Source organism: Vanellus vanellus (genome assembly GCF_965231255.1).
Source record: "Vanellus vanellus genome assembly, chromosome: 1".
Taxonomy (NCBI): Eukaryota; Metazoa; Chordata; class Aves; order Charadriiformes; family Charadriidae; genus Vanellus; species Vanellus vanellus.
This window is the reverse complement of record NC_138905.1, coordinates 204,275,275-204,289,428: the sequence shown is the minus strand read 5'-3', so window position 1 is coordinate 204,289,428 and position 14,154 is coordinate 204,275,275. Positions and strand designations below refer to the sequence as shown.

The following is a 14,154-nucleotide window of genomic DNA, read 5'->3' as shown; positions in this document are numbered from 1 at the left end:
AAAATGCAAACATTACTTTGAACCCTGGCACACAGCCTGTGTTTTAATGAGCATGGGCAAAAATGCTCTGAGAGTGTCCTTCCCATTCCTGTGTGTTTGGCCACCTGGGCCCAGGGCCAGCTTGGAAAGAGCAGAACTGGTGGCCTTGGAGAAATCTGTCGTGAAGACAGCCAGAGTCCTCAGCAAGAGCCATCCCTCCTTTCTCCAGGAGCTGCTTTTAAACAGAGGCTGTCCCACTGGGCCTTGCCCCAGCTACAGCCCCAGACATGACCGCTGCCCCACTGATCTGGGCCTTGACCCCCAGGCTGATGTCCCAACCTGGCCTCAGCCCAGCCACCCCGCCCCTGGCCTGCCTGACCATCATGGGGCCATGGCTGACCCTGGTAACCATCACCAGGCCTGACCCTGATGTGACTTCATGGCTTGACCTTGGCCCTGCATCATCACCACATCCCTGCACCATGACCAGTGGACTGTGGTGGACCTGGTTACCTTCACTGGGCCTGATCTTGACCCTGACTCAACCCCATGGCCTGGCCTTGGCCCTGCTGCACCACCATGGTGATGGGGCTGGGGCTGCCCTGTCTGTCTTACTGGAGCTGCCCTGGTGGGGAGCCCCCGTGGCCCCGTTACGCAAAGAAAGAAGAAATACCTTCAGTGCACACTGCCAGGCAGGCTCTTCCAAACATAACACACCTCAGAAGGTGCTTCTGGGTCCCATTCTGCCGCCACACAGACTGTAGAAAAACCCTTGCTCTCAAACACAATAAAGGGCAAAACTTTGGACAAATGGATTGACCTTTTGTTAACACTGAAATTAGTTTACTATGGAAAGACAAGACCAACAAGCTGGCAGCGATGCTGGTCCGGACCCTGCTCTGTAGATGTAAAACTGGAGCTACACCACAGACTTCGGTTTAGTTAGCTAAAGCCAAAACAGAAAATGGCACATGCTGTGCCCACCTGCCCCCAGCTGTGCCCACATGCTCTTTCTCAGCTCATGTGAAGCCCCAGTCCTTGACTCCAGGCCCCACCACAAGATGGGATTATTGAAAAACATCGATGAGGCAAAAACTCGGTATGCAACTTAACTAATTGCCTTTGGTTACAGTACGCCCACTCGAACAAAGGGAGTCCCAAAGTGGGATTATTTATTGTTTACCAAACTGAGTAAAGGTTTTTTAAATCACAGTCTTCCTTGCCATTTTTGCTTCTACTTACACTTCTTTAGCATATTAGCACTTCAGGGCTTCAAGGACCTGTTTTCATATGTGTTTACAAACCACTAAACATGCCAGTGGCACAGTATCAGTAGTAAATAATAATAGTATCTCCTCCACAAACAAGAGACAATAGAGCACTTGTGCCCTGAAACATCCCGGGTGGAGTATCTCTTATGAAAGAATTTCTTTATTAATGCTTTGTTCAGGGAGGGTGCTCCACTGGAACAACAATATACACGAGTGGTGCTGTCCTGGTATCCTGCTCTCCTCACCCACACTGCTCATGGGTTGTTCGGGGCTGATTCTAAAAATGAATTCAAATAATAAGGAGTTGGGCCCCTGATCTAGATTGCTAACACCCAAGAAGTTATTGTTAGTCTCTGAGAGGCTGCAAGAGGGTCAACAGGACTACTTCTGCAAATAAGCCAAAATAAAGGCTTGCAATGTCAGACCCCTCAAACTGTAAGCAAGACAAAATAATTGAAGCACCAAGAGGGCACTGAGTATGGCTGCACCTCCGCAACAAATGCCTTCCATGCTTATGAGTATGGAAAAAGACGAAAAAACACATTCCCTATGCAGGGTTTTATTCCCATCTTCTATTGCCAGACCTGTGAGAGCAAATGTCAGTCAAGAGAATACAGTAAGGAATTATTTGCAACAAATGATGAACTTGGTAAATGATCTGCTGTAAGGCAGTAAGAACAGTTGTGTTTCTGTAACAAATAACTATGTCCAAATGATTTGTTGTAGAGACTGTCTAGAACAAAGTAAAGCGGGGATTAATCTTTCCCACAAGAATAATGTGTTGTTAATGGGTCACCGAGAGAGGAGCAATGAGTGGTGCTGAGTGTACCTCTCAATTAATTTCTTTTGCTTTCCATCTTTAAATTTGAGGATAAAATTAAAACAAACCTCTACTTCGCTGCCATCTATTCTCATTGTCATAGATCTGTGCGAATAAATCTACTAAATAAAAAAAAAGCATAAGCAAACCTGGAAATAGGCAAAATAAAACAAAGGGAACACGTGCTCTTCTCTCCCAAAAGAGCATTTCCCTTTCCTCTTTTTTTTCAATTCTTATTCATAAAGAGTGGCTGATGGCCAAAGATATTTTCTGGAGCTGCTAATTAAATTTTTCCATTCTTCCCACTGAAAAAGAAAATATTCCTCACACAATACAGGCATAGTTACTTCTCGAAACATGATCTAGCAGGTAGACTGCTATTCAGGGAGGTAGGTTCATTTCCCTGTTCAGTGGCTCAGTCTCTCACTTATTTTCAGTTTCTCGTTTGAAAGTTAAGATAACAGTACTTCCCTTTTTCTGAGGGATTGTTAAACTAAAATGGCACAAGGCTATTGTATATAGTCATAATAGGGGCATTATATAAAGCAGACAAATCTCCTAAATAAAAGTTAATAATTAAAGAATTCAGAGCTCTTCTGCCCTTTAAAACACATTCTCTATTTATCCGTAGCTCTTCTGCTGTATCTCCTGACTGTTCATTTTTTGGACAACCTGCAAATGTACCAGCTACCCGTTCCCATGCCACAACCCCCTACCTGCTGCCTCTTTTAAGTAGCTGGCTCCGTGTCTCCCAGCTCCTCTCATCCCAGCTGCTTTTCTCTGGGTCCTGGTGCTGTTTCAGTGGTGGAGGTGCATCTCTGCACCCAGTGCTCCAGCAGTCAGAGGCATCAGAGCCCCAAAGCTGACTGGAAAGACACCTGCTTGGGCACTGTCCGCCTCTTTGTGCATGCCGAGGGAGGAGCTGCCTCGGAGATGAAAGGCAACGGCTCCACCTCTGTATCCCATAGCTTCTTGCCCTGTTGCTGCCGAGCCTTCCTATGGGGACTGCCAGTCCCTCTGCTACCTGCCTGGCTCTAAAGGGCTGTCCTGAAGAGATGGGAAGCAGCCAGCCTCCCTTGTCACCCTGCCCATCGGCTTCTTGGAGAAAGGACAGAAAAGAGAAGCACCTACAGGTTTGTTAGGCCTTTGGGACCTGGGGCTCTGCATGCAAATATCAGCTGCCAATTCTTTTTTAATTTCTGTCCCCAGCAGCTGCAAAACAAACTTGAGAAGATGGGCCGGGTGTACCCTGAAGCCTTGAAACCAGAAGTCGAATAAGACCTGGAATGTTTTCATGTCATGATTTCCAGGCCTATTTCATTACATATGGAAAGCTGACCTGTGGTATTAATACCTGTGCCTTACAGCAAGCATTCACTGTGTCCTTACGGAAACTGAATTGTTAGTGAGCCATCTGAACGTGATACTGCCCTCTGAACATGCTGGATTTCTCCCTGCCTCCTCCTGGGCATCTAACTGTGATACTGAAATAGTTGGGAGAAGGAACCTTCTTCCACAACCATTTGCAAAATCATCAGTTGCATTATCTAGGCTTACTAAAATAACATTTTGTGACCGAGTTGGACTTTGGTCTTAACACTGCAATTATTATTATGGAACAATGCACGTATACTGATATACAGACCCTATATTCCATTCTTTTCTCCCATGCTAGTGCTTATGATCAATGAGATTTTCTCCAAGTTGGTATTATGAATGAGATTGGATTTGGTGAACAACAAAGAATACTGAAGTTGGGTGTTACCAAAGTGCAAAACTAATGTGTATTTTTGTCTTTTAAATGATTAGATACGTGGCTACTAATTATTAATTTTCTTATTATTTTCAGTGTATATGGCAGCGAACAGACATGTGAGTTATACCGCAAGTGACTGTTGCTGCTTCTGTTGACCTGTTTCGTGGGAGGAATCAGGTATGGTTGGTTTGCTGTTGCCCGTCAAAGGTACTGCTGAGAGAAGCCACGAGAGGGCACTGCAAAGGAGAAAACAGGCAAAAAAACCCGCAGTCCCGGGAACCAGCAGCCCAGGGCACATCAGGAGCTCAGCTCCCTGACAGTAGCAACAGAAAATAAACGTCCAACAGGTCACACAGATCATTCCTGCATAAAGGGAAAAGCAAAACTTGAGAGGTCTTCAAGCCAGGCACAGAGGTCTGAAGCCAGCCAAAGGAGCCGAGAAAGGGCCGATGGTACCTGGAGGATATGCCAGAGCATCAGGAGGAATAGGGAGGGACAGCACAAAGTGGGGCCCACAGCTACACAAATGTGCGCAAGTGTCCACAAAGGTCTCACGTTCCCGCTCCACGCAAAGGCTCCAGAGAGAAAAAGAAAGAGGGGTTGTATAAAGCCACTATCCTTTCCCCAAAGAATGCCCCCAATACACGTTTAATTTCATGAAGGTGTGGGCTCCCTGGGTGAAGGGAGATTGAGTGGCTCTATCAAGCTTCCAGTGTAGGTAAGCAGTAAGAAAAAAAAATAAGTATTTTCGTTTGGCGACCTCATGGTTACTTAGCTGAGAGCATTTGAGGGAGAATTGGTCAGTATTTCATGCTGCACTGCGATACATTTGTGTTTATGTGAAAATCAACTCTCCCTAAAGCATGATTGTGATTTGTTGGACAAAATAAGCCATGCAAGATGTCAGGATTTATCTTTTGATTTTATTTATGAATTTATCTTTCAAAATTAACTGGTGTTAACATTTGCTTATATAACAAATGCAGCTTGTAAAAAGAGGAAAGCCCATTCCTGCTTTTTTGATGCCAGAGTTGTATCTGGGAGTTAATTTCAATTTTTCATTGCTCTTTTAAGAGATTTTCAGACAGCTATATGCTTGCTTGTATGACATCAAACAGCGTGCACAAGATGAGTGCAGTCATTAGAACCTGACTTGTGGTCTGCCAGTAAACACTTCATTCCCTCTGTCAATCCAGTCCAGGTTGATCTATATACAGGGACATGCTATATGGTAAATAAAGATGCTCACTGAACAAACTTGACCAGTGAGCCCACTGGTTATTATTGACTTGTTCCTTGGCCCTGCCAAGCTCCAACTAGCTCTTCCCAAAACTATGATCAAGAGCAGTTCAGAGGACAACTCACTTCAGTGACAACATGCAAAAAAGTGGTATTGATGAAGCTGCCCCTTCCATTCCACAGCACCTCCTATATGCCTCATTTGATTAACAGCATAAATCAAACGGCTTCAAAATCACACTTTGAAAGTGTCCCAAGACTGGGCTGCCACAGTGCTCAGGCATTATTTTAAAACTTTTGAAATGAAAAAAAAATGTGTACAAAGTTACTTATCAAAATAATAGTAAGAAGAATGATATAGAGCCAAGGGGGCAGGCATATGGGACCAAGAGGAGCAAATGCAATTTTGTTTAAAGCCTCTGAAGCTCACTGTGGTCATATAGGAATTGCAGGATTTGGCCCTTCAGGGTGATCACTGTTATTACTTAGATTACAGTAGCACAGGGCAACACCACACAGACTGGAACCCGTCTGCTCCTGATGGGAGTCCCCTGGCCTGAAGAGCTTACAGTCTAAATGAGACCAGGTAGACAAGTGGAGTGAGAAAGAAAGTGCTTTTATTAGGCCCAAGAGAGATTAAGAAACTTGCCCAAGGACACATACAAAGCCTTTGACAGATCCAGGGTTTAACCTAGATTTCAGTATGGCGTCTTGATCATAAACACTTCACCTATCTTCTGCTCAACTTCTGAATGCCTCTTCAACTGAGATTTAAAGTAGACTCCATCTCAGTAAAGCATCACCAGAAACATCCTCTTATACCATGTTTATTTTGACAGCTTTTGCATCAAGAAAGACCACTCTCTCAACAAAGTTGTAAGTACACAGATGGAGAAACAAGTACAAATTTGGGGGCAGGTGAAAGCCTTGAGTTCAAGAGCCTCACAAGCCTCTCTACAGCATTGGAAGCCTCACTGCATTTGCTCCAGTTTTAAAGTCTTACCCAGAGTTTTAAATTCACAACTATCTAGCCACGTAATTCTCCATATCCAGAAAAACTTTCCTTTTTTTTTTGTTTTGTTTTTTGAGTCATAATAGGACACATGGAACAGAAATTAATCAAAGAAAGGTAATGCCAAATTATGGAAGAAACAAACTGCCAAACTTAACTCAGTCCAGGTTCACATGCTGCAGAAAACTAAGACGCAAGTCAGTGTTGACACATAATGTTTAACCATGCCCATCATAAAATCCACTTTGAAATAAAAAATACACAGTACAAAAATCCACTTGACAGAAATGTTACTCATTAACATTCCTTCTGCTTCTTACATGAAAGCATTACTTGTGACAAATGTCCACTTGTAAAACCGAGGACACTGCCTCTCACTTGCAAACTGCCCACAAAGTACCTCGTCTCATCTGGAGGAAGAAACGATAACCTTTAATGATAAATGGCTCATTTTCCAGCATAATATTTATTAATTCCTTGACTTTTGCTTTCACTATCAACCCAGGTAGCTTTGGTGATTGCACACAGGGGAGATATGAGACAGAGACAAGGTCGAGGCTGTTCTATTTCTTCATACAGCTCTTATAAGCTGTTGTGACTTGCGTACCGAAATGCGGAGGGAATTCAGTTAAGTCACTTGTGAACAACCCTGCAGTCAGGTGAGTGCCTGTCTCGGCAGAGCCGCCAGGTTTCCCCGCAAGGTCCCGCAACACTTCCCCATCACCGTTGTCTCCCCGGGTCCCAGTGTTCAGCCTACACCGCCACGCTGCAAGACCAAAGTGGCCTCCTCCTCCTCGGGGAAGGAGAGGAGCCACGGGGAGCAGCAGCCGTGACTCAGAGCCGTCTCTGTCACAACACGCGTTTCCCGAACACCCCCGATGCTGCACATGCCCGGGACGGGCACTCGCGGGCGGGCGGGCGGCACTCGCGCTCCCCCGCTGCCCCGGCAGCACCGCAGCCTCCGCCGCAGCCACCCCTGGCCCTCCCCGCCTCCGCCGCAGCCCCCGCTGCCCCTTGCCCGGCACAGCCCCTTCCCCGCGGGGCGGCCGCCCCTTTTCCCGCTCTCCTCGGCGGGGCGAAGCAGCCGCGGGCTCCGCCGCCGTCCGGGCCGCCGCCCGGGCTGGCGCCCTGCGCCCTCCGCTCGCCGGCTCCGCGCCTTCCACCGCCGGGCGGGGCGACGGGCAGCGACGGCGGGGTGGGGGGTGTTAAGGCTGGTACCTGACTCTGTCCTTCTCAGCCCGCCGGAGCTCCGAGTCCCTCTGCAGCACCTGAAAAATCGCCCTGGCTTCCTCCTCGTTTAAAAAACTGAGATCTGGCCCCTGAGGCGCTGCGGTCATGGCTTGGCTGATTTTCGGGCGGGCGGGCGGCGGCAGGCGGGCAGCGGTGACCCCCTGGCAGCCTGGAGCGACACCAGCATGGCCGAGCCCCGCCGGGACCGCGCACACCGGCACCCGCGGGACGCGCTTCGCCTCTGGACGACGGCGGCGGCGGCGGCGGCGGCAGCAGCAGCCGGAGCCGCGACCGCCCCGTACCGCACCGCCCCGCCGCGCCTTGGGCGACACCCGCCGCAGCCAGCGGACGGGGCGGGGCGGGGCGGGGCGGGGCGGGGAGGTCGGCCGGGGTTCGGGGCCGGAGCAGCCGCCCGCCCTATGCCTGCGCCGCCGGCGGCGCTTCAGTTAGGTGTTAGCGCTGAGCGCTCGGCACGGTGTTTGCCTTGGCGCGGCCCGGCGGAGCGGCAGCGGCTGGTTCGCTCCCCCGCCGCACCGCAGCGCGGCCCCGCCGCTCCCTCCGGCCGCCCCTCGGCCGCCCGCTGCGCCCGCAGCCTCCTGCCGCTGCAGAAGGACATACCTGTAGTCTTGCGGAGCGGATGGAAAGCGGTAACTTTTCCACGGAGGAAAAACAGGGCAGTCTTTCACATTTACTCTCCTTTAAGGTTTTCCCGAAGACATACACAGGAACAGGTTGCCCAGAGAAGTGGTGGATGCTCCATCCCTGGAAACATTCCCGGTCAGGTTAGACGGGGCTCTGAGCAACTTGATCTAGTTGGAGGTGTCCCTGCTGATTGCAGAGGGGTTGGACTAGATGACCTTTAAAGGTACCTTCCAACCCAAACTATGCCATGATTCTATGATAAACAGTAGAGGACAGAAGTTCTTGACCTGGGTGTTATAGCCGCATCTCAGAAGTAATTTCATACTGATTTCATTCTAATGGCTGTAATGCAACTCAGCTCCGCACTGGTGCTGGTGTGAGAAGCACAAACGGGTGTCTCTCCAAAGTACCCATATATCTAGTACACCGTACTAGTTGAATATTTAGTAAAATGTCTTTGAAAATTTTCCATCAAAGAAGGGCTTTATTCAACACCAAACTGCAAATGTGGGCACAGCTGCATGGAGAAAGAAAATTAAACACAATTTTTGCTATGGAAAAGCAAATCAGTGGAAACGTTGGCACAGCAGTGTGCAGCAGGAGCGCAGCTGAGCATCACGCAGCCACTTTCTCACCCTGCAGTGGGCTGACGTGGGGCTGCAGAAGAATGCCTCCCTACTAGGAAGTCGTGTGGTGTGAGTGGAAATAAGGACCTTAGAGCACAGTGGGTATAACAGGTTGCAGGAAGCTCCTTGTTTCAGTGTAGCTTCTGGCATCACTAGTCTGGCCCAAAGAGGAACCTACCTGATTCCTGGTGACCAAACAACAAGGCTATGAGACAAATGATGAAAATGTAATGAAAGCTATGAAGAATTATGATGTTTAGAAGATGTTGAGAGGCGGTGTCTCCCACAGAAAAAAGACACAGTGAATTTTTAATAGGGTGTAGGAGACGCTTCTGGGTAAAGTCCAAGCATGTTGTTTCTAAAGGTGCAAGAGCCGCAGCCATCACTGGTGCATTAGGAGTTTACAGAAGTTCTTTCTAAAGGTAAACATCCTGTCCTCCCCGTTCTGTTGCATTGAGCATACTGGAGTGAACTGTTTTACCAGCAGGAGCTGAGTGTACGTCATTCACCCTGGGATTCTCCCAGGCAGCGGATTAAACATCACTGTCCCTTTCTGCCTGGTACCTGCAGGATATAGAATCATTGAATCATCTAGGTTGGAAGGGACCTTTAAAATCATCGAGTCTGACCATTTAACCTAGCACTGCCAAAACCACCACTAAACCATGTCCCTAAGCATCACATCTACCTGTCTTTTAAATACCTCCAGGGATGGTGATTCAATCACTTCCCTGGGCAGCCTGTTCCAATGTTTGATAACCCTTTCGGTGAAGAACTTTTTCCTAATATCCATCCTAAACCACCCCTGGTGCAACTTGAGGCCATTTCCTCTTGTCCTATCTCTTGTTACTTGGGAAAAGAGACCGACCCCTACCTCACAACAACCTCCTTTCAGGTAGTTGTAGAGAGCGATAAGGTCTTCCCTGGGAAGCAATTGCTCATGGTGCTGTTGCATCACACTGGGTCTGCTCCCAGAGTTGAGGGGGAACAAGACAACCTTTTTTTTTCTGAACATCCATTGCAATAAACCTCATCAATGCCCACTCTTGCCTTAAAGCCAATGTTTTATAATATTGGTGAAGTTGTGTTTTTTTAAATTTTAATGCAAACATCAAATACATACATACAGAATACATAGGAACGATGTGGGTGTTCTTATGGGTTTGCAAAGGAAGTTATGTCCTACAGGCCTTATAAAGAAAGGGTGACATTCCCCCATAAATTTGGTGACTTCATCTATAATTGTATTTATCCTGCATGTAAGTCGATTGGAACCAGTATTTCTGTTTCTGTCATCCTTTTTCTTTGTTTCTAGCAATATGATTAATTGTCTTTTTTTTCATCACCAAAATGTATGTTAGCATATTTTCAGTGCAGAGGGGAGTAGGGACAAGATGTTCATTTAATATATGAGTCTTTCAGGTAGTAACAAATAAGCTTTTCATTCTGTACAAAGTGATGGGATTATTTAGAAGAGTGACAAGTACCTCCACTAGTGGCTTTAGAGAGATGCTGCCAGACATCACAGTGGTTATTATTTCAATGGCTTTTATCCAGAATATTTCGAGATTTGGGCATAGCCATCTTGTATGATAAGAAGACCTTTGTTTTACACAGCATCTTTGGTATGTCATATCAGCATTACAAAATGTGTGTTGGATCATGACTAGAAAGACACAGTAGAAAGACAGCTGCTATCTATGGAGTCTCCTACCAGAAATTTATTTTCTGAAAAGTAACTACTTTTCCACATGTCTCTTCATTACTCCACCTCACCTTAAGGTTTATGTCTCTTTCATATATGGATGATGATGGCAAGGAAACACTGCCTGTATTCCAGTATTTAGAGTCTCTAGCACCCTGCATACTTTAATTTCTGTTGCATAAACCTAAGGCGGGATACATGCTTCAAATTTTTTCCCATGATTTTTAGCTAACAGCTGTTCCAGGAAGCTACAGAAGTATTTTCTTGTAAATAAGTAGCATTTCTTCTGTTTAGCACCCTGAAACAGAGGGCCAAAATAGCATATGAGAGGCTGCAGACATGAGACATCTATTAGTAATGTTAATTGCCAATGCCACTAAAGAGGATGCTGACACACATACCTTAATTATAGGGCAAATTCTTCAAAAACTGCATTTCACAAATACTGTTGTACTAATGGGTGGTGTTAACTCCACTCGCTCTCAGTGAAGGATTTCAAAGTGTAGGACTCCAGAAAGCCAGAGGGGCTGTTTCTAACAGTTGATCTGTAGCTAGGGAGCTGAGGGGAGTGTGCAGGAGGGTTGGTTGAATCTTGTAGCAATTGGCCTTGAGGCTCGTATCAGCCTCGAGGCTTGGAAGAACTGTAAGGTCTTGTCTATTCCTGTTGAACTAATTACTGTGTAAATTGTCACACAGATTAGTGAAGGCTCGTTTAATTAACTCCCTGTGTTAAGTGAAAAAAGCTTCATGGCAAGGCAAAGAATAAATATGAAGTGTCTTTCATTTAAAATGTATTAAATCTGCTTATTGCTTGAAATAAATATTTCTAACACTAACCTAGGTCAAAAATAGTTTGATGATATTACTCGTAAGAACAAAAGCAGTGCCTCTCCCTCTGTTTAACAAGTCCATCTAATAGTCATTATTGGTTTATGTGTACTAAGTTAACAACTAGACGTCCAGCTGAGTTTCAGGGGAGTGGTGGCTTGCACTGCACGGCTCCCACTGCTACAGGCGGACATTTCCACCAAGCAGTGAGTGTCCTCCAGCACCTCTCACTGGGCCCTCAGCTCCCACTTCAAAAGGGCTTTGGACTTTCATTTAGGTGTTTTAACTGTGAAGTGGTACACTTTGAAGATTGCCCGGACGTCAACATCCAAATACTGCTCGTGTTATTACAGCCATTTGTGTGCTACGCAGCCTCTTGTGAGGTGAGGAGGGAGCCAGGACCGGGCTGAGCAGGTTGCAGAGCGTCGGCCATTGTCCACCCTGAAACTGCCACAGGCAGTAGGCCTGGTCCCACAGGGAAAGCCACTCTTCAAGGTACACCGCGTTTGCAAGTCACATCTTGCAGCTTGTGTGGCTGCAGACTGCTCCTTTTCACAATTTCCTCAAGCACTTCCCCTCGCCCAGTCTCTCATTCACCTGCTTTTCCTTTCCTCACAGTCCCTTGAGCGTGGGCCGCTCCCTTCCCTCACTGTTAGGCTCTGCCCTACCAACATGTCGATTTCTTCACCTGACAACTACTGCTTGCTGCTGCTGCCTCTCATCCTGATGCCCTCCAACCCCATACATTGTCTATAGGAGCTTCTCATTTTTTTTTGCAGTACAGGACTGTTTCTGCTGAAATAGACTTCTGGTTCCCTTAGAATGGCGCAAGGGCAACCTGGCAAAATTTTTGCTGACAAGAAGAAAGGCAAGAGCAATACCCCAAAAGCATATTAGCAATGCATGGCAGCATGGAAAAGTGGTGATGAGAGAGAGCTGTGAACTAGTGGCTGCAGTCTGACCCTTGCAATTTGCAATGCTGTTCTCGGGGTATTTGGTGCTGCTTTGGACAATGACTTCATGACACCCCTCCGTTTTCCTTTTTGCTTGTGACTGTCTGTCTGTCCTTGTTCCTCCCTTACTTCTAGGATTCAGTTAGTCACTAATTTCATTTTGAGTATTCATTGGGACAGCCCTTTCTCCAGACTGGAGAGCAGAGAAGGTTGTGACCAGGATCCCTCACAGAGCAAGACAGGATGGGACTTTAGGGGCTGTTTCCTGGAGAGGCAGTTGAAGAAGGCAGAGGGTGGTTATCAGTACATCTCTGAAATATAAGAGCACTGCTTGGAATGAGAGGGGGAAACTGTTTTGTTGAAATGATGCAGGATTTCTGCTTTATCAGGGGTACATCTATGTCTGATGTTCTGACTGACAGAGCCTGATGTTGGCTAGTACTGTGTATAACATCTATTCTCTTGGCAGAAACTATGTAACCTTGTCTTCCTCTTTAACTAACATGCACATAACATAATCACCAGAGGCCAATACCTGGGACACAGCAGAATTATGCATTTAATATATTAAGGTTATAAGCCAGTGCATGCAGCCTATTAAGACAGTTTTGAGTAAAGGTAAAATGAACCAGGCATGACTAAGTAATAAGGAGAGATGCTATTCAAAGGAAGAAGGTGACCTTCAAAAAGCCGAAGTCATCCAAATGAAGAAAATAGAAAAATTCATAAATCCTGGCTGATGATAACATATAAAACCAAAATTAAGCAGACAAAAAAAAAAAGTGGTGAGGATAAATTTGCTAAAGGAGTCTAAACCAGCACTGAACCCTTCCTCAAACACATCAAAAAGCTCATCAGAGAGTCTGTAGGGCTGACCACTGATCAGAGTATAAAAGGAAAACTACAGAGAGCAGAAACCTTTTCAGAGAAGAAATTGGTGTTCACTGTGGAAGAAACTAGGAAAACTTACATGCCAGAATTCCTTTCCAGAAGAGGATTTCTGCCTGAAACTGAAATGACTGTAAAAAAGATTATGTGACAAATTGGCAACATAAACATTAACAAACCACCAATACCAGAAGTTATTTCATCCAACGGTTCTAAGAAGACTTACTGTAGTCTGTAACTGCTCACTGTAGCCCTTGATACCTGAGGACTGGGGTGCGGCAAATAAATACCAGCTGTAAAATAGTTTTCAGAGAGCATCAGGGGAACTATGGGATTATGCATCAGACTTCTGGGCAAATTTGTTGAAACTGTAATGAAGGACAGAACGAGTGCTTTCCTGGGTTCATACAAGCTACCTCGGAAGAGTCAGTGTGGATTCTAAAAAGGGAAGTCCTACTTTACAATCCTCTTTTTGAAGAGTGTCAGCAACTATTTGGACGAAAACAGCCACGTTGATCCAATCTGCTTGGACTTTTGAAGATTTTTGACAGGACCACCATCAACAGTTTCCAAGGAAATTGAGTAGTCATGAGATTAGATAAAAGGTCCTTTTATGGGTAAATAAGGGGTTACAAGTTAGGAAACAGTGTGTAAGAGAACTGGTTACTTATTACAGTGGAGGAAGGTCACCACCAGAGTTGCCCAGAGCTCTGTGCTGGGATCTGTGTTGTTCATTGCACTCTTTAAGTGACCTGGAAAAGAAGTGAGCAGTGAGATGAGAAAGTTTACTGGTGTGGTATGAAAGTTTGCGATATGATGATATTCAGGATAGTAAGAATGAAGGCAGACTGTGAGGGACCACAACAGGCCTTCCTCGCTTTACATATAAGATAGCGTTCACATGTAAGCAAAGGACTCTGAGCCAACTATTACCATTTGGTAGCAAAATCTTTATGATATGCATAACTTGTGAAAACATCAGAAAAGCAAACAAAATATTAGAATTTATTAGGAAAGAATAATCAATCTATGGTTTGCCTATGACTTGTATATGAATATGGAATTCTGTATGGAATATAGATTATATTATTTATTAATATACAATATGAACATAGATTCATCTATTTATATATTATGAATATATATTAATATATATTCTCTATATAGATGATGGAATTGGAATATGGAATTATATATAGTCTATA

At 45.7% G+C, this 14,154-nt stretch overlaps 1 protein-coding gene across 1 annotated transcript in view; it reads right to left on the bottom strand.

Moving 5' to 3' along the window:
- The window catches only part of EXPH5 (exophilin 5), a gene marked incomplete at both ends in the record, with an annotated part of 33,557 nt that extends 26,143 nt beyond the window's left edge, over window positions 1-7,414 (bottom strand). The window contains one exon of the mRNA XM_082487332.1: window positions 7,296-7,414. Within this exon, the coding sequence (XP_082343458.1) occupies window positions 7,296-7,414 (119 nt within the window). The remainder of the gene's footprint in view (window positions 1-7,295) is intronic.
- Window positions 7,415-14,154: the final 6,740 nt, after the last annotated feature.